The 25,152-nt window shown below is 52.5% G+C and overlaps 1 protein-coding gene across 1 annotated transcript in view; it reads right to left on the bottom strand.

Moving 5' to 3' along the window:
- KIRREL3 (kirre like nephrin family adhesion molecule 3) overlaps positions 1 to 25,152 on the bottom strand; it is a 143,528-nt gene that overhangs the window by 24,564 nt on the left and 93,812 nt on the right. The window contains exons 7-9 of the mRNA XM_050911061.1: positions 24,137 to 24,242; positions 2,452 to 2,600; positions 1,911 to 2,038 (exon numbers count right to left, since the gene is read on the bottom strand). Of these exons, the coding sequence (XP_050767018.1) occupies positions 1,911 to 2,038; positions 2,452 to 2,600; positions 24,137 to 24,242 (383 nt within the window). The remainder of the gene's footprint in view (positions 1 to 1,910; positions 2,039 to 2,451; positions 2,601 to 24,136; positions 24,243 to 25,152) is intronic.

Genomic DNA, 25,152 nt, shown 5'->3' with positions numbered 1-25,152 from the left:
CCTGGCACGAGGCAGAGGCACAGAGTTTCAGATCCCTTTTAAACCCACCGTTTTAGCATTGATTACAAAGATATCCGTGCAAATGCCTGCGCTTACTTGGCCTCATCCTCTCTTCAGTCTCTGACTTGTTTCCTTCTGGGAAAGTAGGAGGAAATCTTGTGGGACCCTAACCTGGCTCTGAAAGCTGGGAAAAAAGCAGCCCTGATCCCGCATCCCACTGCGACGGCTGGGCGCTGACGGGCTTTACAAAGCAGCATCCCATGCCAGCATCCCTCTGGGGAGATGGAGGCGGCTCTGCTGACCGGCACAAGCATCTCCGCTGGGTTAAACCCGCCGGCGGGTCTGTCCTGAGCCCTGCGATGCTCCAAGCCAGCACGAGTCAGCTAGAGGGAGCCAAATAAAAAGGGAGAAGGCTGCTCTGCCTGCGTGCGCTGCCGGTTAGCAAAGGCAAGCCCTGATGCGGGGCTGGGGCTGGACCACGAGGGTCAGGAAGCCCTCGTCCTCGCCGTGCATGGCTCCTTTCAGCCGCCCTGCACACTCCAGCGGCTTTCAGAAAATGAAATAGCAGTCTACGGTGTGAAAGCGTTGCCTATAATGATAATAACCCAGAGAAACAACAACCGCAGCTGCAGGATGGGAAACCACCCAGGGATTATTGACCCACTGGGATTCCTTAGCTGATTCGAGTCATCAGCTCTCCCAAGTCTATAATTACTTCCCAGGAGATGGCCTTCGCCGAGGTCGTTATGGTTTGGAAAAAATAGCCCAGCAGTTAATGCCTCAATGTCCGCTCCCCTCCTCGGTCTGTGCCTGGGGAGCGGAGGTGAGGAGAGCGACTCAGCCCGTTCATCTCACTCCCGTGTGAGTCCAGCTCTCCGATAATATCTAGTCTTGAGCTGCGTAAGTCAGCGTTGCCTCATCGACTTCAGGACGCATCTGCCCAGATGAAGCTGAAAGAAGCTTTTCAAACCCAAACCTGCGTGTGCCTTCCGGACGAGTTTCACGTCTCAGCCCTCCTTTAGCTTCTTAACGTGGCTTTGCTCAGCCCTCCTGTCTGTAAAGAGGGGATCAGAGTATCTCGCGCCTCCCTGGACTGACTGAGCCGCAATTAATATTTGCAAAGCTCCTTACGCTTTTCAGGACAAAAGAGACATGGAGAAGTCTGCTGGGCCAGATCCAGACTCCCCGCACTCGAGGAGGCTCCAGCCCACGGTGGAGGCGAGCTGGGGTGAACGCGTTAGGACGTGAGCTCACAGGTCTGGAGGCCAGAAAGGACCATCCCGGAAAGGACCACACGCAGGCGATGCGCAGAAGCCCTACCCGTCGGCGAGAGGTGAAGTGATGCTCTGGCCTCTGTTCAACCCTTCCGCCCATCATCATGGGAATCAATTCTCCTTCTATTAGGACTCCTTTGCAAACACCCTCTGTGGGCGAGAGCCGCGTGCGCTCTGGAAGGTGGCTCTGCTAGAACTCGATGGGGCAGGGTCAGACAACCCGCTGCCCTGATTCCTCTGCGGAAGCCATGGCACTGATTTGCAGCAGTCTGGTTTTCCCATCGCCTCTCCCAAACGGGACTCCAGGCCCGACTTTCCAGCCTGCCGTACAAATGCCTCGTGGAATCGCACACGCTTTCATCTAAAATATTACGAAGGCAATAAAGCCTTTACTGCTTAACGCGCTTCTCTGGACTAACTGGGGACACTCACCGCGGCCTTGCAGACCTGCAGCCTGGGAGCCACCGCTCTGCAATGCCACCTTGTCCCCTGCATTTGGAGGAGCCTTGTAGGTCCAGCATTTGTCCAGCCCGGAGCTCCCAGCCCATAGGTATGTGCTGTGCTCCACGGGGAGCATCACGCAGCACCTCATGCCCTGAATGTGCCATTCCCCACCGCCCCGGCAGTGATTCTTACCACGCCTGAGCCTCGCTTCATCCAGACGATGGTGAGAGACGGGTTCCCAGTCCAGGCACAGTTGAAGACCGCGTCCGAGCCCAGGTCAACGAGGAGGGACTGCGGTTCTGTCGCCATCCTGGGCCCAACTGCACAGAGGAGACCGGAGTTACTCCTAATGATGGGCTGTGTCAACCAGAAACCGTCAAACCAAAGAGGTCACTGTGTCAGAGGAAGCAGTGGTAGGTCTTGATGGACCTATGGGTCACAGCCACGTAAGACCCCCAAATAAAGCAGCGCCTGAGACAGGTGCCTGCTGCAACCCCAGAATGACCAGCTCCCCAAGGACCACCACCATGAGCTGTGTGCTCCTAAGACAGGAGGAAATCATGGGTCCCACCACCAGAGCATTTACAAAGTCTGAGCTGCAAAGAGAGCCCAGCAAGTCCTGGTCACCCTGGGCAAGTCAGATCTAGCCGTGTCCCCTTCCCGTTAATTTTCAGCAGCTCTGCTGGCCCTGTTTAGCTCTAGGAAGCCGGTCTCGAGCTGACAGGTTACTTACAGTAGACGTCCACGGTCCTGCTAATGTTTGTGCTGCCCAGCGCGTTGGTGACCTCGCAGGAGACGGGCTCAAAGAAGAAGGTGTGGTCCACGATGGTTTCGTAGAAGTCACCGGATGCTTCCTTTATAACCTGGCCTTTTTTCGCCCACCTGTTGAAGAAGAAAGAGCATCATCGTGGTGCTGTTTTGGGTTGCTTGCCGTTTACATGTGTGCGACGGTGGAGACTCGCTCGCCCAGCACCCAGGTCGCAGTGCTGGGGGGCAGGAGGCCATAGGGCGTCTGCTGCTGCCCTTGACTTTAGGAGGGACATGCGCTTGTCCTCGGCATCGTCCGCATCATCCCATCACCATCCCCCAGGATGCAGGGGTTATAACCGCAGATTTTGGAGGTAACAGCAAAGCGATGCGTACGTATATCCCTACCGAAACCTTTCCAAAATAAACCAAAAATGCTATTTCCCTGTGAAAGCCTCTTTCACTGGAAACACACCTCATTCCTTAGGATTGTGGGGCATGGGTGGAAGACCTCAGCGATTGGAGGGATGGGACATGGAGAGTCGCTGCTGATGGAGAACCACGGTGCCAGGAGAGCAGTCCCGTTCCGAACGCTTGCCAACCAACACTGCTGGTCCTTCCACATCAAAACCACTAAAAACCTTTTCAGCTTCCCCTCCACTTTCACCTTTTTCTTCTTCTTTTTTTCCCAATCAAAGAGAACTTTATCCCTTTAAGGCAGCTGAAACAACATTACCCTGAAAAGCCAAGCTGGCATTTGCAACACTGCAACTTGCAAATTGTCTTGGAGAACAAGCTGTCAACTCAGCACTTGAATTAAGCCGCTGTTTGCCAAACAATGAGCAAATGTGACCTAATGGGGCACCATCTGGCAACCTGCCACTCTGGAACGGGTGGGAAAGATGGGAGATGCTGTCAGGCGGTGTGAAACTCCAGCTGCTCTTTGGGGGAAGGGAAAGAAAGTGCAGGCAGCAGCCTGGGGGGGGAATAAGGAAAAAAAAAAAAAAAAACCCCTCCCAAAACAACTGACAGGTAAATTAGAGGGAAGAGGATTTCCCTGAGGAATCTCTGCCCCTGTTGTCTCCGGGCTGCTCTCCTCTGGTTGCACTGGATGGGTTGGGATGTTTGGGCTGGGGAAAGATGCAGGCACTGGGAGCTGGACTTGCCCCATCAGGCGCTGGAGGGACGAGCCATGGATGCTGCTTCCCACGCGGGGTCGGTTTCGGGGAAGCTGTCCCCTTCAAGGCAAACAAGCATCTGCTCGTGGTCCTCCCGTGGGTCCCCTGCTCCTGCCTTTACTGCTCTCCTCTGCTCATCCCCGCTGCCGTGCTATGGGTTCCCCTTGCTTTAATGCCAGACTCGCGCTGCCCCAAAGGCAACCAAAGACAACCGGAGCTACGCTGAACTCCTACAGAGGGTCTGTAGGCACAGACGGCTTCCCCGAGTGCCTCCATGGGGCTGGAGCGAGAGCGAAACGCCGCTCCACGGCAGGCTGGAAAACGCTCTGACAGTGCTGCTAGAGCAAATTCCCCCGGCGCCTGCTAACGTGAACCTAATTGAATCAGGACAGCTGACCTGCAAGGCTTCACCCACCATCTGATGACACAAGCGTTTTGAAAGAGATGTATTAGCGGTACAGATGTGAGCTGATTTGTATGCACTTATCTGCTCTCTCATTTCATTTATCTTTGCACCTCTAACAGATGCTGACTGGCCACTTCAGCTTCCCTACCCTCCCTTCCTCCCCGGACTCCCCCTTCAATAATTAATCAGGAGACGCCGCTTTTATTTCTCGGGCTGCGCTTCGTGTGTTAATGAGGGAGTTTCCTTGTCTGGAAAAACCAGCACAAGCAACATCTTCCAGGTGCTGCTCCGAAGGTTTGAAGGGTCAATGATGCTTTGGTGATGCCTTTCTCCTTTCAGAGGGGACTGCAACCCCAGCCAAGGGGCTTGCGAGAGGTCGGCCAGCAAGGCTGATCTCAGCATCACCGCTTCCCCGCCTCCTGATGGGATCTGCCTTGCCCTGCTGCCTCCCTGCCGCAGGAACGACGCTGCCCATCGCGGAGAGCATCCGCCAGCGCTGCGGCAGCAGCTTGTCCCTTGGGGATGCTCCTCCTTCCCGGGGTTGCGGCAGGAGAGAGCCAAGGGGATCTGCCAGAGCCCCGATATCTCATCCCTGAAGCTTTGCACGGGTTGTGGGGTGGAGAAGAGACCCGTCCTCATTGCCTCCTGTTTAGTCTGCTGGTCAAAAAGGCTTAAAGCCTGAACACTCGATGAAAGAAAGCAAGGAAGGAAGGAAGGTCGAAAGCTAGAGGGACAGGGAAACTTCAACTGGTGAACGTGGAAATACTCTGTGCTTTTTGTCAGGAGTATTTCTGCTCCGTTAAGTTCCTTTTACAACTTTGTCCCCGTAGAGGCTCCCAGTCACGAGCAGATTTCCAGGCTCTGCAGGGTTTTTGTTCTGCTCCTCAGGTGCTCAAGGGAGGCACCAGGTACACGAAGCCATTTCCTTGCAGCAGTCAACGGGACGGGGTGAGTGCGGCACCAAACCCGTGGGGAAATCCAGCGCTTCTCTTGTGCCTGGCACTTCCCTGGTTATTTTGCACAAAACCACCTTCCCTGCTCTGCAGAGGACAAGAAGGAGGTTTCAAGATGAGGATAAAAGTGACTTGTGAGCTCCCTGGGTCATGTCCTTGCAGCCTGCCTGCAGCTCCTCCTCCCAGCAGAGACATGGAGGGCACCGGGGCTTGGAAACCAGACGGAGGAGTGTCCAGATGTGGGTTCAAGCTGGGCAGACTTCAGGTGAGATCCTCCTGGACGTTGCAAAAGAAAGCAAAACGGAGGGCAAGGTTTCCAAGAGTTGTTTGACTTTGCAGTGGCTTGGGAAAACACACACCAACAACTGTGGCACGGTGCTTTATGTATTTGTTCAAAACCGATCGCTTCCGCAAAACTGGATTTCCCGAGCGCAGAGATGTGTCACAAAGAGCAATTTCTTGTGCTTCAGCAGAGATCAAGGTTCTTGCTCCAGTTTTCCAAGGCTTAACACTGCTAAATCAATGTGGCTGAACAAGCAGTATAGATCTTTTATAACGTCAAATTGGTTTTTAATAACGACAGCTGATAACCCTCTTGTAAAGCTTCCCGTGATGTGCTTGTGGACAGCCAGAAGGCAAGTTACTCATGTTTTTAACAAGCCCATAACATCTCTTACTCACCTATTAACCTTTCAGTAATTATTTATAAGCAGAATCTGAATAAAACGGAGCCGAGAAGATGCAGAGGATGCTCCAGCAGCCCCATCCACCACCTCCACTGCTTCGGCTCTTCACGATTTCTTCCTAATGTCTCACCAGCCTTATTACACCGAGCCTGGCTCCCAGCCAGCGCTCCTTGTCCTACCACCCTTGAGAGCAGGGGCTTCTTTCATTTATATTGTTACCTTGAAGCTATTTATAGATTGCAAACGTGTCGCCCAGGGTCTTTTCCAGACTATATAAATTTACCTCCTTTAGTCTCTCCTCGTATGACTTAGCCGCTAACTCACCTGTCAGTTTTGGCTGCCTGGTTTTCTTCCTAAGCCAAACCTTATTGCAGGGGCTGTAGGGACAGCTCTGCGCAGGGGGAGCGCAGCATCGTTGTGTCCGTGTCCCCCCCTCCCCGTGCTGAGCCTGCCCCAGGAGAGGGGCGAGGGTCTGCCCTCGGGCATCCTGCCCAAAAGACCTCTTCCCGTGATCTTCTCGGGCTTGCCACGCCGCAGGGAAGGACTCAAAGGTTGGCAGGGCAGAGGGGACACCACGGGCTGCGCCCCAGCCTCCCTGCGCCTCTCGGGTGGTCCCCGTGGGGTGACAGTGGCAGCATCACCGGGAGATGCCTTCGCTGCCCGCTCTCTACCACCAACAGGCAGTTTTTAAGGACCTAGCTCCAAATTCACCATTTCTCCCCGCTAGCCCATGTCGCACGGCCAACGCAGACCTAGCATCCTATCTGCTGCTGTCCCTCATCCCCTCGGGCTTTGCACATCTTCTCTTCCTCCTTTCTCTTCGCCAAGCACCATCTCAGCCTGTTTCCCCAGACGGGCATTTCTTCCCCTCCAGGCTGAGTTTCATTTTGTTATTTCCTTCCCCATATTTCTAACCTGTGTTTGTTTTTCTCTGGCCTCTCTGGAGGGAGTGCCCAGTGCCTCCCAATTCAGTATCTGCTGGAAATTGAATTGGCCTGGGTGATGGAGGAAAACAAATTTCAACCAGGAAACAGATATTTCGATCCAAGCTTCAAAGGGGTTATTACAGACAGCAATGAAAAAACAGTGATTAAAGAAGAACCCCCCCCCCCCCACCTGTACTGGGTCCTTTTAACACTTAAAGATAAGAGGGAGGGGGGACTTTTCTAAGGAGACATTCTCTAGGGAAATAGCATTTTTCTGACTCCATCGATTGCTTCCCAGCTCAGGGTGCACACAAGCAAATAAGAAAAGACAGTTTGGGATATGTTAGCTCACAAGCAATGCCGTGGCTTTGTTTCGGGTTTCATACGCCACTGTTACTTCAGTGACCTGCTCTGGTTTCTGAAGGAAACCTGCCGAAAGCCGGGATGAAGCGCCCGTGCTTCCTCCCAGCATCTCGGTGGAAGATGCTCAGTTGAGTCTTCTTCTGCACAAGGGGTTTTTACCCAGCAGCTCCATCACTTCCCCCCCAGGGACCCCGCTTCTGGCCGGGCTTCCAGGCTCATGGAGCCCACGAAGAGCTAACCGTGTTCGCAACAAGAGCATGACCTGCCCTGTGGAGCATCGGTCTGCAGAGGAGCATTGCTAGCGAGCGCTTCATCTGCCTGAGTGCTGCCCAAGCTCGCCGTAACAAATAAATTCCTCTACCTGCGGTACAAGGACCTGTAATTCTTCAACAAACAGCGTGTGTGAACAAGCTATTTACTTTACAGCCCTGGGAAGGCTGTAGGACTCATACATGCTCTTCTTCACAAAGCTCCTCGTCAGGCCACGGCTCTTTCCAGCATCTCCCAGCAGCTCAGGAACAACCGGAGGGCATCACTAGCACCCACCCCGCAGCGCAGGGGTGCTGGGGCTCTCTGAACTCTATAACGCCCCATCAAGCGCTACTTAAATCCATATTGCAGGCTACGTGGATCCTCGCTAAGGAGCTTTTTTGCAGTTGCCAGCAGCACGCGCGCTCCTTGAACCAGACCTCCCGGCAGACTGGCTGCTGTGATGGCGTGTAACCCAGGGAAGTGGAGTGTATCGTAACTTTTAATTAACAATGCAAAATAAAGCAGTTGCTTGGCATATAAATTGTGTTTACTAAGAAAGACTTAAAATAGATAAATATTTTCTTGGATGCATTCTAATTGCTTAATAAAAGTACCAAGAACACCCACAAATACCTTAAATAAATGCATGGCTCAGGGAATGAATGAATTAACATTTCATTCCTGGGAATGGCTATTAATTGCTACAAATTGCTCAGAGAATGGGTTTTGCTGCTTTATTGCCAGCAGTACCTTCAATTCCTAGTGCCGTAACGTGGCAGTCCCCTCTCATCCTCAGACGAGAGCCGTCCCCATGCGTGACGGCTGCCAGCGGGATGCTGTGAGCACCACCCTGCATCCCTCCGCTGCCCCCCTAACCCTGGCATCCTCCGCGGGGAGGAGCTGATGGAGAAGGATGGTGTTTCGTGGACGATCTGCTGGCATCCCTTGGAGGTCGGAGATGGCCAAGGACAGCGGATGGCTCGTGCTGGCAGCTCCACGTTTGCCGAGCATCTCCCGTGAGTGACGGTCTTGTGAGAAATGATTGAGCGAGCAACACAGCCCGAGCAGTGTCACGCCACCCCCCTGCACGGCTCCGGCGTGATGCATCGTGCAAATTATTTCTTTATTAAGAGTAAATTTCCATAATGGTGATCTATGGGGTTATTCCTTTCTCCTGCCTGCTCCCTCCCTAATGAAGACGTGTGGGCCCCGTGCGGTTCCTCAGCCGCACGTCTGCCGTCCTCCCTCCGTGCCGATGCAGCGGGTTCATTTATCAGCCGGCGCAGGCGATAGGTAATCTCTCTGCCACCTAAATTACAAGGCTGGGCCTTCCAGCTTGGGGTTTAATCAAGTTCAGGAGGGCAGACCCCTGAGCATCCTTGCTGATGGCTGGCCGGTCCTCGAGCACGTGGGCCGGGGGAGCGAAGACGATGGTAGCCACCACGCTCGAGGAAAGGCTTCCAAGCCTCCAGCTCCCATCCTGACAAACCTCCATCCATGCATGGCTGCTGCAGCGACGGCTTCTTCCCAAACCTCTCCGTCCCCGACGCGGGCGTCTCGGCTCCACCGCAAAATGAATCCCAGGTCCTAACGGTGGAGATGCTGCACCTCGGAGCGGAGAGGCCAACTTTGCTAATCTCCCCCTGCCTACTTTTTTTCCCATGTGGCTTTTCTTCAGAAACACACAAACAGCGAGAAAGATTGCAACCTTTTCCCGAATTTCAAGAGTTCAGACTTGAATCCCAGACAAGGACATGTTTGGTGTCTGATTGCGCTCACTGCGATACACCAGTTGCCGCTACTGGGGTTTGATTGTTTTTAAACACTCTGGGGTTTTGATGATAATAATAACACCTCGCTGTGCAGAAGAAACCTCTGGCTTGATTTCCTACCTCATCTCAGCTTCAGCGTTCCCCCTCCTGCCAAGCCAGGAGGCCGGCGATGAGCCTGATTGCTCATCAAACTGCAGTCTTTAAGGGAGGTGCCTGTCTTCGGAGCATGGGTTTTACATCTCTTCCTTGCCATCAGCAGGTCCACGGGTGGGAAAAATCAGTGAGGGGCTACTTAGAGCTCCCCAAATCACGCCCGAAGATGTGCAACGGGAGTCCAGCTCTCCTGAGAGCATCAGGGTACCGGAGCAGACGGGCAGGAACACCCCGGGGCCAGGTCTGTGCTGTTCATGGCGCGGGAGCCTGGAGAAACCAGGGTGAGAAGGTTTCTCTCTCCCAGATGGCACAATTAAAGCCGTGTCACCGGCACAGCCTGTACAAGCTGTAGTTCATTTTGGTGAGAAAACAATCAAAATAGCCTTTCGCTTAGCACAGTGATCGGAACAAATTGGCCGCAGAGGCAGAGGGGAAGAAGTAAACAAAGCTGTTAACTTGGTCAATGACTTGACTGATCAACCGTTGTAAATAGTTAAAGCCGGCTGATGAGCCGTGCGGATAATCAATGGCGTAACGCTACGCACCGCAGCCCCAGGACCGGGCACGAGCGGGGTTTGCAACTGGTGCTGCGTGGACCTCTGTGCATGGCCAGAGATGCAAGGTGGCCGTGGACCCCCGTGGGTGGCTTGGCGGGGAGACGGTGAGAAATAATACCTGCCCGGTGCACGTGCATCCCATGCTGGACCACGCGCCTGGGTCGCTGGTATTCGCGGCGCCATGGCGCAGACCGTAGAGGATTACGGACAGCGGCTTTTGCAGCAGGGAGGTGTTGGCCGAAGCGCAGCCCACCGTGTCCCCGCCAGCTCCTTCCCTGCACAAAGGGCTGGTAAGGATGCTCATCGCCCCTGGAAGGAAATCGGGAGATGCGCTGACGGAAAAGCTATTACTATTTCAAAGGAAAAGCGCAAAACTTCACGGGCTGGGTGATTCCTTCTGCAAATCGAGCTGTTTTCTTGGCAGATCAAAACAAAATGCAGACGCTTTAGATCTGGCGCTCTTTTAATCCTGCTGTTTAAGATCCCCCCTCCTCCTCCACCCTCTCACACGAGAGGGCTGTGCACCAATCCTGTCCCCATTAATCCCTCTTTCGGCACTTCTCTTGCCGCGACGGATGCTTTTCTGCCCCTCCCCTTTCACAAGTCCACCCTCTTTTGCAATAACTCCTCTCCCCTCCTTAAATCCTTGGCCCCAGAGTCATGGGATCATATGAAAATTGTACTTTTTTTCCCCCAAGTTAAATTACTAATGTTACATTCCTGATTTTTCTAGGTGCAGAGAAAGCTGAAAACCATTCAGACGGGTCTGAAGAAGCAGGCTACGACAGCCAGCTGCCAAAACTGCTTATCCTGGGGAAATGCTGGGGATGTGAGTCACCCCTTAGTTCTGGATGAGCTTGGAGGTGTCACCTCTCCCAGAGGGATTTTACCCCTTCGGCAGCGATGCTGCATTTCATTTCTCCTGCCTACATCATCTTGACTTATCCCGCCACACAACAGACATGACTAATAGCTTAACTATTATTTCTTGCGCGAATCGGGTAATCCAATTTCATCACGTGGTTTGTGTTTTCTCAAATCGTTTAACGGGATTAGTCCTTTCCGGGGTCTTCCTACCCCACTCCACCCCCGTAGCAGAATTTCTTTAGCCAGATTTATGGATGCTGGCATGCTGAAGCGCTAATTCTCCGCCGTGTTTATCCTCCTGCTTAGCGCAAAGCAAATCTGTGCTGTGAAGCTGTTCAAACTCGCCTTTCCCTCTACTACAGCTCTTATTTTTCACCTAAAAAACATCACCCGTGCTTGTGGCCTTCGCAACTTTACATGCCGCTGTGCAATTCCTTTGGGGTTTGCAGGAAAAAAACCACAGTGGTAAATGGAGACAGAAAACCCCAGCTCTTCATCAGCATAAGAAATCTGCTGCCAGGGGGATCTCAAAGCCGGCACTGGGCTGGGACCTCATGTTTCGGATCACTGAAGCTACCTAATCCGCGTGCTTCGGGGCAGAAATGATGGGCAGAGCGGGCAGGAATGGCTCCTGCCTTCCTGCGCGTGGGATTCATGCATGGCCAGAGAGCTGTCGGGTGGCTGGGGCTTTTCAAAGGGTTTTCTCTTTCTTGGCTGATTCCTAAAGCTCCTCCGAGTTTTTGACCTGGGCTTGATTTTGGGAAGTTTTCAAGGGCTTTGTGGTTTGATCTCTGTAGTGTGAGAGGGCTTCAGCACGCACCAGGCTGACCTCTCGCTGGCATGGAGAGTGAAGACAGACCTTGGGACAGGTTTCCGTTAACTCTTCAAGAAGGGTGACCAACCTTGGACGTGCCAAACAGCCAGGCGATGCTCCCCGATTTGGACATGGTGCCCACCAGCCTGAACCAGTTCCCTCTGACTCTCCAGCCCCAGCTCAGAGCAAACTCACCGAGTCCCCCCCTAAAGCCCGTCCTTCCCCATGACAGCTGCTGTTGCCATCCCACCGTTCAGGCTCCCTTTTTAGGCTCTGTCTGTCTGAATTTTGGCATGTCCTCAGGTCGGTGTGAGGCACAGCTCCTTCTCTGGCAGGTTCCTTGGCCGGTCCTGCCAGAACAGATAATTATTCAGGGCTGAACTGTGTCTAGATCAAATGATTCAAGTTAGGATTATTAACAGAGGCAACTGTGCTAGGAGGCATGCACCCCAGGTGAAGACGGGTTGAGTCCTATTTATGTGGGAATCTTCTTGCAGAGGATGCCAAGGGCAGCGATTTCTGTGTAATGCAACATGGGCTCCCGCTGGCTGAACTGCGAGTAACTTGGGGATCTGGCAACTCATAAGGCGGAATAATAAATGACATATCCAGAAACTCATTCCCGTTGTGCTAATGCAAATATACAGGCAAGTACGAGTGGAGAAGTAGAATAAAGTTGCAAGTCCACCAAATGATCTGTTCATCTTTTCAACTATGAAATTCATCCATCCATCAATCCAACCAACCAACTGACCAACCATCCATCAATCCAACCATCCTTCTCTTCCTCCCTCCCTCCCCAAACTTATGCTCAAGTCACTATTCTTGGCCAAGCCTCCTGAATCCCCTTAGACCATCCTGGTAACAACACTGCTCTTCGCAGCCGTGTTACGAGAAAATAATCAAATGTGGCTGCATACTGATACAACAGACTGACCCGTAAGAGCTTTGCGATTACCTATCGACTTCTGTATAAACCAGCAAGAAACAGCATTTCAAAAACATTTCAAAGTTTCCAGAAGTAAAAACCATTAAGTCCTTAATTACACACTTCAATAGCAAAGCAGAGCTGAGCAATAAGCATTGCTTGATGCTTTACAGACAAATGGCCTTCTAATCCACAGCCAACAGCTTGTGTTCTTCCTTTGCTGTAATGGTTGCCAACAGCTTCCAGAGAGTTTGCACAGGAGCAGAAACCCAAGGATAACTTCAAGACCTGAAGTCAACAGAGTTACTCCACGACCTGACGCTGGATGAGACCAGCATCCTTTTTGGGTCTTTCTGGGACGGGCTTTGCAAGGCTAGGTGCTGTCTACACCAAACAAGCACGTCAAGACGACTTCATGTCAGGCAGAGAGGAGGCTCAGGATGCGCAGCACACCCTCGCCACAGCTACCAAAGTCATCCAGGTTTGCGGAGGAAAGGCTCTCCTGCTAGAAACTGCCCCAGCTCGGCCTGTGCCCACTTTTCCCTTGCTTTCCCCCAGATTTGTTGTTTCCCAATGAACCCAGCCTGATCTCCCAGCTGAGCAGGCCTGTGAGACGTTTGCCCAAGCTCAGCAGCGGATCCACACGCCGACAACCTACGTACGGCAGGATGAGCCCTCTGACTGCCAGTGTCCAAGTGTACTGGGCCAGTCATGTGGACTGGGGAAATTACCAGGACATTTTTTTCCTGGGGGGCGAATGGGACCCAATGGGTTTATTTTGGGATGCCAGCGTCCACTGGGTTTTCTCATACTCATGCCATGCATGTTGGCCTACATTTTGCAGCTATCCTGACAGCTCTTTTAAGCTGCTGACACATTTCCAAGGACGTTGCTTGGGGAATTAGTCAAACGAACAATAACTGATGCCGACTGCAATCACCAAATCACCACTGGTTTACCGGAGCAGAGACGGTGACAGGGAGAGAAGTAGATGCTAACAGCTTCATCCTCCATTTAAACCCCCCTCTAACCCCTGAAAACTGCCATAAAGGAGCGAAGAGGGAATCAAGAAGTGAAATCCTTTAGCAAAGCACCTGCAGGGCTGAGGTGGGTGCAACCCCCGTCCCCACGCTGCATCCTTCTTGCACACCCTGCCTCATCATTCACACCTTGCTTGTCCCTGGTCACGTTCCGCACCCTCTGGCATGAAAGCGGAAAAACCTCAAACAGAGCTGAAGGCCTCTTAAATCAATGTCTTTCCCGACTCAGAAGCTGTAAGAGGATTCATTATTTATATCGCAGAAACACAAAAACTTAGCATATTTTAAGCTGTCTGAAATGACTTCAAGGCAACTCTTCCTCTCTCTTCTTTTTTTTAACAAAACACATTGAGATGTCTCCGAATCGAGCGGCAGGAGGAAACTCTCTTTTTCTTCCGAAAGAGAAAATAAAATGGAGGGATTGAGGGAGAGAAGGAAAAAACCCCTGTGATCCAGCTTGGGATCACCAAGGAATGCCCATCAGGGGACGTTCCCTGTGAGATGCTGGCATAGCCCTTCGACAGACTCTTTCCTGACGCCTCACGGAGGTTGTGGCAGTAGGAGAGGTGAAGGAGGCATCTCTGCTACTTCACAGGTACAAGCACACGCAGCCGTATCCTTCAGAGGCAGCAGGAGAGGAGGTGCTGAGTGCTGGGTGTCTTTTTTTTTCTCTTTCTCCCCCTTTTTAGATTTTCAATTTAGTCACAGCATCTCTAATTTCCTTAGATCTGAAGCCATCTCGTGAGACTGGAAGGGAACGATATAGAAGAAAGATGAGGGGAAAAAAAAGCCAGTAATCTTGTAAAAGTCAGTTTTGAAAAATCAATTTTCTTGTGTGACAAGATTTGCTTAAGGCTTTTCGTTCTGTGAAATCAGCCCATCATCCTGCGGGAACGCATGAAGGAAGTGGCAAGTGTGGTTTGGAATAACTCAGATTAAAGACTGCTAAATTAGGCTTGAAAAGCTGCCACCTCTCCTTGCAAAGGGAGAGAAGATCTGGCCAGAGGAGTCAATGATGCTCCCTTCCCAGTCACCTTCCCAGTCTCCAGGAGCACGTCTTGAAGGAGAGGTGACCAGCGAGGCTGGGAAAACACAACCCTCAGATCTCTCCGAACCCTACGGATCTTTAAAAGAAGTGTTAGCAGCTTCGCTTGGTAGCAAACCGTAAGGTCTTTGCTAGCACCCAGAGATTTGGCTGCAGTTTGCTGGAAATGAGATGCTTTGGAGACAGGTTCACTCCAACGCTGGGAAACTGCAGTGCACGAGCAAAGTCTGGAAGACTTCTGAGGCTGCCAGCTCCTGCCCAACGGGATGCTGGTGGTCCTGGCCGGGATGGGGATGGCCACGACCATGGTGCACCCCATGTTTCAGTGAGCCCTCCTGAAACACGCCAGCAAAAGCCTCTGCCATCCCCCTCCATTGGAGAAGCTCCATCCAACACAGCAGCTCGGGCCGGCTGCTTCATCACTCATTTCATTTAGTACCTTTAATCATTTCTACGTCAGGGAGTGGTGCTCAAGAGTACAAAGCGCTTTCCTTCCCCCCCACCCCCCCCTTTTTTTTCCCTTTCCAGCCGTCAGACTCTCTCTCCTCTTATGCTCTCTCCTAATTAGTTCGAGCTGCCTCCGAACATCTCCCACCCGCTTGTTCCCATTACCCTGACAAAGCAGGGAACGGGAAGACAGATCTCCCCGTCCTCACACCTCCGTGAGTGAAGGAAAGCTCTTCCAACCTCTTCCTCCCCGTCTCACCCAGAGCCACGTGCCTTAGCAGAGCCCCCCGGCAGCCCAGCCTCGCTTCCCAGCTGCAGGGATATTCGTGCCTTTTATTTTACTTCATTTTTTTCTTTAAAGCCTGTCTTTCCCTCTCCACCTGCCACCCAGCCACGTTTCGCTCCCTGTCAGAGGGAGCTGGCAGATGGGGCTGATGCATCATGAAGAAGATCTGAAGAATTCATTTCCCGTTATTTTTTTCTTTCCTCAGCTTTCATTTTCACTTCAGAGCAAAGGTCCAGTTGTCTGGGAGGAAGCTACAAAGACAAACCCGGGCAGGAAAACAGAGATAGTCAGGAAAAATGTTACAGTGCCGATAACTTGAGACCTCTGTGTGCTTTGCATTCATTTCAACTCCCGCTTTAGCTGCATTTTGCTATGTCTATAAATTAGATTTATTCCGTTGCTGCTGTGAAATGCCTGCGGGCCCCTTCCTCGCTCCGGCTTCTCTTGCCTCCCTTGCCGAGTTTGGCTGTGGGAGGCAGCGGGAGAGGTGACAGCCCTGCCGAGGGACAGCATATGGACTCGCAGCGCCCTGCCGCTGGACAGACGGCAGCCTCGGCCGTCGGAGGAGGAGGGAGCAAATGGGAGCAGGGGGGAGGAAGGCAGCGAACCCAAGGAGAGCCCGCACGCTGGCGTAAATGAGCACTTTCCCCTAGCTGGACTGAAGGAGGGAGCTGAGGTCCTCAGCGTGCCAAGAAACGGCTGCAAAACCAGAGTGACCGTTCCACCTGAAGATGCTGAGATGCCTCTTGCCTGGACCAGACGTCTGGCGAGCTGCTCCCCACATCGCCTCTCTGCAGTCTCCTGGCCAGACCCCCGAGGCTCTGCAGGACCGTGTGGGGCTGCCCCGGGTCCCCTTGCAGTCCCCAGCCGAGATGTCCGGGTATTTTTCCCCTGCGAGCGTGACACTGAGCCTGATGGACATAGGGGAGCGTGCCCATGTGCCTATGGACTTCACACCTTGTCTGCAGTCGCTGGCTGCTCTGCAGTGTGTTTCAAATCCTTGACAGTCCCTTTTAAATATTAATAGAGATGTGATTGTAATTTAATAAGAGCTTAATATTGCAGATCCCCCTTCCTTGGCAGAGGCTGCTGGGGAGACAAAAAAATGTGCCAATTAGGCAGTGGTCTCAGTGATCAGAAGCTCTGGGGAATGCAGGGTACAGGGGGGATGTTCACTTTGCTTCTGGGCCTTTCATGAACGGGCAGAAGAAAGCAAGCAACACACCAAACACATCAACTCCCAGGAGACGTTTTTCAAAGCCATCTGAATTTCATATTAAAATATATTCAGGCCTTATAGTGCCAGAATAGGGAAAACGGCCACTGCTGTGCCTTGGCTGCCGGCAGCGCCAGGCGTGCCCATTAAATGGATCGTTTGCCACTTCTCTGTCAAAAGCTGCCAATGAAATGCATCGCCCTGAATGTCTGCATCAGCTTCCCACGATCCAATAATCCCTTCTGGCCTTTACAGCCTATGGATCTGTGAACATATTCTGCGGCAGCTAAATGGAAGAGGCAGGGACAACTTTGGTGTCATGGAAGAGCATTAAACTTCAAATACGCCTTCCCCTGGCCTTTCACGTGGGAACAGAGATGTTGTGCACATCCAGAAGCCCAGCTGACCAAGTGAAGGAGCTATGGAGAGCTAGCTGGAAGAGAGACATCTGCTCCCAGTGCCTGGGGTGATTTCTCCTTCTGGACCTGGCAGCACGAAACAATTCCTAAGACTCTTCCTTCCCTAAGACCCGAATTCCTCGGCTCTGCAGATGAAGCATGCGGCTTCATCATGGTCAGATGAAACAGGGTGCATCCATCTATCAGCCCAGCTCTCCTCCCTGCCTGGCCATGGGGGTTGACTCCCTTCACTTGAATCCTGCTTCGGACGCATCCCTGGGGGCAGCCCTCTGGCAAGGGGGACCCCATCCAAACAGGTCTGATCCCTGAGGAGTGAGCGTGAGGAATTAGGGATGGGAATTCCTGGGTACTGCACAGGAATCAGTGACTCGCTGACCTTCACTCTGAGCTTCCTCCTCTGCTGTAACCACATGCCTAGGGCAGGGGCTCTCTTCTCTCTTGCCTTGGGGATTTGTTTTGGAGAAGTTGGGTCTATGTGTTGAGCCCATGACTGATTGACTGATGATGGATGTGCTTCTAGCAACCAGTTGGTTCAGCCAGCCACGTTTACTGGGGCAGCGAAGGTGCAACGATTCAGCCCAGCCAAGCAAGGGCTGGCCATCTGCTCATTCCCTCCTCCATTCCCCATCCCTTTGATAAGGCTCTCCCAGTTTTGTACTGCTCCTGGCTTTGCTTCTCTTCCACCCAATGTCACCCATCGGCACACACTCTTATTCACTGGCTCTTTGCAATGTAGCAAAGCAATGCCAAGCCACGAGGGAGCTGGTTCAAGCGTCTGAGCAAACTTCCAAGCCGTGGCGGTGCTGTTTCCAGCAGGACATGGGGCACATGCTCTCGGAGAACTTGACTTCTCCATGGCAGCCTGAGGCATCTCATGAATAAATCTGGTAAGAAGCCACCAGGTCCCAGAACCGTGCAGACAAGACCCAAAGTAAACAGAGCAGCAACGTTCTGTGGAGTTTGAACTTCTCCTCTGGGTTTGTGAAAACAAAATGTGGGAATGCGTCTCCGTGGAATGAATGTCTCCGAGATGGCACAGCGTAAGACAGGCAGGCCAAAGAGCAGCTGATGCGTATCGTTATTTTCTCCTTCTCTTCTCAGAGGTCCTCAATATCAGGTGCAATTTTTCCTTATCTACCTCAACCCCAACAAACCTGCCACTTTCTCCCCCAAGACCAGCAGCCAAAATACTCGCAGACCTATACCGGGGCATGCCGTACGATCCTTGGAGACAGCAGATCTAGTGAAGGTGCTTGGGCTCTTCTTCCACACGTCTCCTGTGGCTGGGTGGGAAATGCCCACCCTGCATCCCAGCCAGAGCCAGGACCCTGTGGAGCAGGCTGGAGGAATGGGCCCGGCGCTGGATCTCTTCCCTGTTGTTGCCCCTTTGCAACAGCAACAAGTCACATCTTTCTGTTTTGCCCTGCGCAAAGGCAGAGGGAGGCTAGGACACTGTCTGCCATCAGGTGCATTCGAGCCCCACCGCCTTTAAAGAAAACCTCCTTAAGAAGCAGTTGAGTTTGAATTAATATTTGATGAGCGACAGCATGCTGTTGGTTCAAAGATAAAACCGTGTTTACCAAACAAGAAGGGCTTTTCTACAGACCGGAGCCCACTGAGTGAACAAACAAACAACGCTCCTGCCGCAAGCCGAGCGGTGTGTTGGCGATGACGGTGGGGCCGAGGACAGAGCGATGCTGTGGGCTGGCTCCGAGCTCCGGCACAGCCTGACCAGGCACCCTGTGATCTGGGAAGAGATGGTGTGGCTCAAGCTCTGACCTGCAGCCGCAGTTCACCAAGCTGGTTGATGCAGGAAGATCTTCAGCAATATTTGGGCAGGCGGCACCTTCGGCTTCAGCCCAGCAAGGGCAGGTGGAGCTTGCTTGGACCGCATAAAATGCTTTGGACTCCCTTCTGCTATAGGATGGGGAAGAAGTGGTGTAGCACCATCCCCTGGGTGGCTGTTAAATAAATACTTCCCAGCTCCTCCTGAGCTCTGCTTCTGCTGCAGCATCAGCTGGAATCTTCTGCCACGTCCCACACAATTATGGAGAGTTGTGCGTGTTGTTCACAGCTGCCGTACTCAACGCCAGCTGATAGCTCTCAGGGATATCTCAGGGATAGCTCTCTCTTTCCATCTATGTCTGTCTGTCTGTCCGTCAGTCCCACGCCTTGTTTTGGAAGTGCAACGGTCCCCAGAACTGCAGCCGATGCTGGAGGGTGGCTCGAAATGTCCTCCCCACCCGTGACTACAAAGATAACCTTATTTGCCAAGGTCTCTGCTAGCCGTGGGGGTGAGAGCACTGTATCAACGCGCGAGAGTGAGATATGCGTTATTGCCCTGCCTGTACCAACTCCCCATCGCTCTGCAAAAATAATCATCATCAGAGGAGCCCAAAAGGCTGAGGGACTCTGCCTCTTGCAATATTAAACTTTCCCATTTTCTTCTGCCACTTTAAAGATTCTCTTTCTTACTGCGAGTGATGAATAATAACAGCAAAAAAACACCCCACAGACACACAACAGACATCAAAAGCCAAGAGAAGATTGGCAAATAGAGAGATCTGAAGTGAGCAAAGAGGAGGCCTGGTTGTGAGTCGGTTCACGTAGCCCCGACTTCTGTTGCTTTCCATTAATTTTACCCGCCATCACAGGTGGCAGAACAACGGCGACAGCTAATTACTCTCTCTCCCTTTCCCTTTCTTGCCTGTTTGCTCGCAGCAAAAGAAAGTCAGTAAATTCCCAAATTCCCCCCTCCCCATCCCAGAATTGTCCACCGAGAGGCAGAGGCACGTGGGGAAGCGCGTTATTAGAGGAAGACGAGGTGGTGCAATTTGCCCGCACATATGCTCGCTGCCTGGCGGAGCCGGTTGCCGGCGCTGCTCCTCCAGCCTGGCACCGCGGCTACGTGATGCTCTGCCTGCAAACGAGCTGGCAGAGGCAGGCAGCGGCTCAAGGCAAGGGGAGAGGAAGGGGCAGCTTTCCCCCACCATCGCCGGGACACCAGGGAGCCTCTTTGGGCTTTCAGCCCGATGTCCACGGTGCTAAAGCAGGTGGAGACACATCCATGGAGGTGCTGCCAAGCAGCCCAGGTCCCCTTGAGCCTTTCTGGAGCAGAAGATGCTGCACCGGCAGCAGCAAGGAGCTGTGGAGCAGCGTTTCGGTGGGCTGAGCTGCTCTGTAGCTGCAAAGGGAATGTGCTCCCAGGCAGAGGTGGGATAAACCCAGGCCAGATGGGGTATAAGACCCTACAGAGGCCATAGGTTATTTCTACGCAAAGGTTGCTCTAGATGGTGAGAGGGAAAACACGCAAATGAGCAAAACCCCCGCTGCCAGGGTTAATTCATCCCTATGCCAAAAAAACCCTGCTCACGCATCGCTGCGACACCTCGCCAGCCCTCCGCCCGACTCCCTCCGCTTGCTTTTGGTGACACCGGCCTGTCCCGCATCCAAAAGCGAGTGACAGCCCAGGTGACAACGTGGGCGAACAAATACCCCTGGGGAGAAAGATGCTCCTCGTCAAGGCATCGTTGCTGCCAGCAAGGGAGGAGGATTGGGATTTCAGCTCCAGCTTCAGCTGCAGGGTGTCCTTAGCTAAGAAAAGGAGCGGAGGAGCGGTGTCTCCAGCGAAGGACACCCTGCCTCAGCCCTGCCTGCCCCCCAACAGCATGAGATGCCAGCGAATTTTAAGGCAGAGGGGTTCTGGCTTTTTCTCCCGTTAGAAAATGCCACTGAGGCCAAACATTTTGTGGAAACCTCTCAATTTTGAGAAAATGTCACTAAACACCCCCCACCCCCCCGCCCCGAGAAGAGAAGATGTGGTGCAGGCTGTAACTTTCCACTCTGGCTCTGGGAGCAGATCGCTCCGAGGTCTCCTTTCTAACCAGGTTTTCCTTGCATTAAAACCCACACGTATGTGATGTATTATATAAGAGAGCACGAAGAAAACCTCTTAAGGAAAAAGCAGCTGCCTTCATCAAAACTCTATTCTCTATGGGGGGGTTTGGGTAGGGGCAGAGGGGGATTTTTGCCTCCTGGAAAATTGTGTTGAATTTTGTTTCTTTTCCCTTACCACCCTAACGAAGAGAGTGAGGGGTCTGTGCTTAAAACCCCGGCTCGGCAGGAACAGGGGGCTGGCTTCTGGCTAACGAGCAGCACGGTTCACGGATTCTTCCCAGCCGAGCATCTTTGGGTGAAGCCTTCGGGTGAGATGCTCGACCTCGCTTGCTTTTCCCAACCAGAAAAACGCGGGGCGCAAACCCGATGCAAAACTTATCGCCCCTTGCAAATTCAAGCAAGGTGACAGCTTGCTCGTATATTCGAAGCAGGGATGGCCCTGCGGAGCTGGCTGTGGATTTAGGCCAGAAAAGGGGATTTATGTTGTTTAGACATTTTTCCTTTGTGTTCAGAGCTGTTTACTGACAAACATTGGGAGGCATTAAAAATAAATGTCGGCTGAAGACCAAGATTTGGTATCTCTATCTGAGGATGAGGGAAGCCATAGGAGATATATTAGAGCGTTTCTCTCCCTGGGGAGAGGAAAAAAAAAAAAATCACACTTTCTCTCTATTGTTTGTTTTTAAGGCAGAATAAGTTCATTTTCACCAGTGACGGGGTCCCAAGTGGCCCTGGGGATGACACTGAGCTCATGTTCTGCCTTTTCACACCTCCAAGTATCTCAGTCCTGGGGCTTTACACATCCAATTCCTTCACCTACCTTCCCTCCTAGGCAGAGGTGAGGTGCAGGGGGCTCCTTGCTTGGATATCCCGCTCCAGAGGACTCCAAGCTTCGGTGCCGAAAAATCTGCTGCCTTTACATAGTTAGTGAAGAGCTTTGGGATCTTTTGGAAGGGAAATGAATCCCCCCTCAATCAATCAGAGCCATTAAGTGGAAGGAAGCCCTGCTGAGTGCTGCTGAATCCTGTTTGCTTGTCACAGTGGTAGGGAAAAAGCCTTGTGTGATGTTAACATGTTAAGGGAACTTAAGAAATGAGAAACCCAAAGTGCTTGAATTTTTCATGCCTCTTTCCCCCCCACAGCCCAAGAAATCCCTTCTGTGAGAAAGCATGACCTGAAGAAAAGGTGCAATTACTTTTGATAGTAAAGTCCATCATGAAATGAGTCAGGAAGCACTTTGCAGCAAAGCAGAAATCCCAACGCTCAGGCAACGGGAAGGGCGACAAGAGATGTGGCCTTGGGATGGGCGAGAAGGAAAGAAGCGGGCTGCGGGCGGCATTTGCCACTACAGGGGACAGCAAAGACCCTGCGCTAACGAGACGGCACCAAAGATGGGAGAAGCGTGGTGGGTCCGTCTGCTATTTGGTGGAGAAAAGCAATCCAGCATTGTTTTGGCCGGGGAGAGCCACGTACCCAGAAGGTGGAACACCCAAGAGGAAGGAGAAAACCCAGCTGGGAGCCTTCAAGGCTGCTCCACTGCACAGGGGATCAGCCCAGTGGGGGTTCAGGGGTGATGTGAAAGCCCCTGTTGCTGAGGATCAGGCTAGATGCCCCGTCTTCGGAGCAGAAATGTTGCCAGGCTCTTGCTACCATCTGATTCCTCGGCCAAAACTGGCTGTTTTGCCTTCGACTGTACCAGAATCAATCACGGCGTAAGACCCACGGGGGACGTTCGCCCAGATCCTTCCCCAGATTGTCACGCACTTCGTTTTCCTCCTAACTGTAAATATGAAAACAGGGCTATTTGTATCTTTGACATTAATTGACTTCTCAAATTAATAACTCTTCTGTGTAACTAGGAACGCAATTATTGCTTTGTTGTGCTGATAGCAGATATCCAGCCGGAAGGAATCATTCCTACCAGCAAACTCGATTGTACTAATTAAGCTGTACGAGCCTAACAGGAGGCGGGTCATGGTAACCTGTCCCCGGAGGTGCCTCCTCTGTTATTATCAACTGACGCTGTTGCAAAAACAGAACTGATTGCATGTCTGCGCGTGCACGCTCGTAACTTCAGGGCAGGAGCGATGAGCGGCTGATTGCAGCGGCGGGACGGGGCTGTACCTGGTTGCTGTGAAACATCTCAGACACGGGCCCTCCTGACCACGAGCTGGAGCCAGGAAGCTGAGCACAACGCTCGCTTCTCCCAAAGGGCGATGACAACCCACCTGGCTTTCCAGACCCATATTTTCGTCAGCTTAGACCGAGAAACCTTTGAAAGAAGCGGTGTTTCCTAATGCTAGCAGCCCTCATACCCATACCCGTACCCAAGAGCCCATGGCAGTGACTCTGCTCGGTGCAGAGCCATCTGCTCACCTTCCGCAGCGAACGAGACCGAGCGAATGCAACACAGTGAGCAACGAGCCTCGCTGCTGCAGGTACGGCCATGGTTGCAGTCCTGCTCATCCAGCCCTGCAGCATCTTGATGACGAGTGATCAAGGGAGGGTTGGGAGTGCCTCAGTGTAGGGGTGCCGGTGGGGAGCCCCATGCCCTGCCTTCTGCCCAGACCTACTGCAGTTGCAAGTGATCCAATTTCTCCTGCGATGGCCTCATCAGTGCCAAACTGAGCCCCTCAACTGCTTGTGCCCTGCTCCGAGCTCGCTTGAGCACTGTTTGAAGATCCCAGGTGGTAATGATGACCCTACCCACTCAAGGAGAATGTCCCACTCAAGGAGAGCCCATCCCCTACGTACCCCCACATCTCCAGCCCATGCACCTCTGCTCTGGCCCCTTCTGAGCTCTGCTCCACGCTGCTGGGGTTAGAGAGGCTCACGGCGGTTGCTTAAGGGTTACACGGAGACGGCAATGGAGTTGTATTGTTCAAATCATAAAAGAGTATGCAAAAAAAAAAAAAGGAATTTTCCCATAATAGACTTTTCACTCGGCGCGCTTTGCTTGTTATGTCCCCGAACAGATGGCTCCGCCAGCTCGGTGCCAGGCCTCTTAATCCACTCCAAAGCGCCAGTGAATCTCTGACCGAGGACTTGCTGCATGCAGCAAAATGTAGCAGACGGCCTAACGCGGAGGCAATCGGAGCCTCTCAACGTGTAACAACATCATCAAGGCAAGAGCAGCGTTGAGGAGCCATTGGAGCAGGGACGCTGGGAAGAGGACCGCGCCACAGCAGGTCTCTGCTGCTCTGTGGGGATTAGGGGCTATGTCTGGCTCCAGCCATCACATCTCCCGGCCGGAGGACAGCAGAGGCCATGGGGATGAGCTAAACAACCACCAAGCAGTGATAAACATGGGAGCAAGCGCAATAGCCACCAGAAAGCACAGCCAGAGCTGCTGAGCGCTCTTGGGTCACCTGGAGGAAATAACTTTGCACGGTGGGGAATGCGAGAAGCTCTCAGCAGAGGGCTGGAGCGAGATTCGCGGTGCCAGCGAGCAGGGCGGCCGTCTTACCTGTACTGGGTGACGGCAGGGTTGGCCTTGGCGGAGCAGTGGAACTTCACAGTGTTGTCCTCTAGGACCGGCTGCGGCTCGACGGACAAGTTCACCAGGGGTGGGTCTGCAAAGAGACAGAGACAAGCCCATGAGCGACCCGAAGACACGCAGCATCCCCTTGCCCACTGCCTGCCAGGCTTCTGAGTCTGGAAAGCAAAATTTGCTCATAAGAAAACATGGCAAAAGCCCCGAGACTCCCTGGTGCTGTGATATAACGTTTGGAGCCTTGTAAGACAGGCTCATGTCATGCACACTGCTCTTGACTCGGAGTGCTGCAGTAAATAAGACAGAAAGGGAGGCGACGCACACCATTCGATGTAGCATTTCACTTCAAAAATGTTAACGCCAGCTCTGATTCCCGTTTAAGGAAATAAACTTGCCTGCTTTGAAAAGCTCCCATTTAATATCTCTCTGTGTAATGATGATCTTTTGTCTATCCACTAACTTGAAAGTGGCATTTCTGCTCTTTCATCAGCCTAATCATCTCTGCCAAGTCCTTATTGGTATCACAGGCCTTTCGGTTCTTCCAACTGGTGCTCAGTTTCTCTTCTTCTTTTTACATGATAAGCATCTAAATGCTCTAGCAGCAAACAAAATTTAGGAGAGAACCGATGAAAGCAAGCAAGAAGAGAAAAGGGTGCAATGTTTAGATGGGGAATAAGAATATCCAGAGTTGTTTTAATTTTTCATGATGTCTGAGAGGGGGTGTTAGACCTCCAGCTTTAGGTGTTAAGGATGGGACCTCACTTGAGGGAAAAAGCAGAAAGAAATGGCCTTGTGGAGAGCTTTTCTAGGTACCTGAAGAACCAGCTGTCCCATTACAGACTGCATTGGGGCTGTGGAGAGGAGCTGAGGCCCGCTCATCGATCCAGCTGAGGGGCTCTCCTGCCCTTAAGGTGGGAGTCTGATGCAGCACATGCAAAAATACATGCCAAAATAGGACACGTTACGCATTCACCTCTACCTGCTGCCTT

The sequence above is a fragment of the Gymnogyps californianus genome, chromosome 25 (genome assembly GCF_018139145.2).
Source record: "Gymnogyps californianus isolate 813 chromosome 25, ASM1813914v2, whole genome shotgun sequence".
Lineage (NCBI taxonomy): Eukaryota > Metazoa > Chordata > Aves > Accipitriformes > Cathartidae > Gymnogyps > Gymnogyps californianus.
This window is presented reverse-complemented; position numbering and strand designations above follow the sequence as displayed.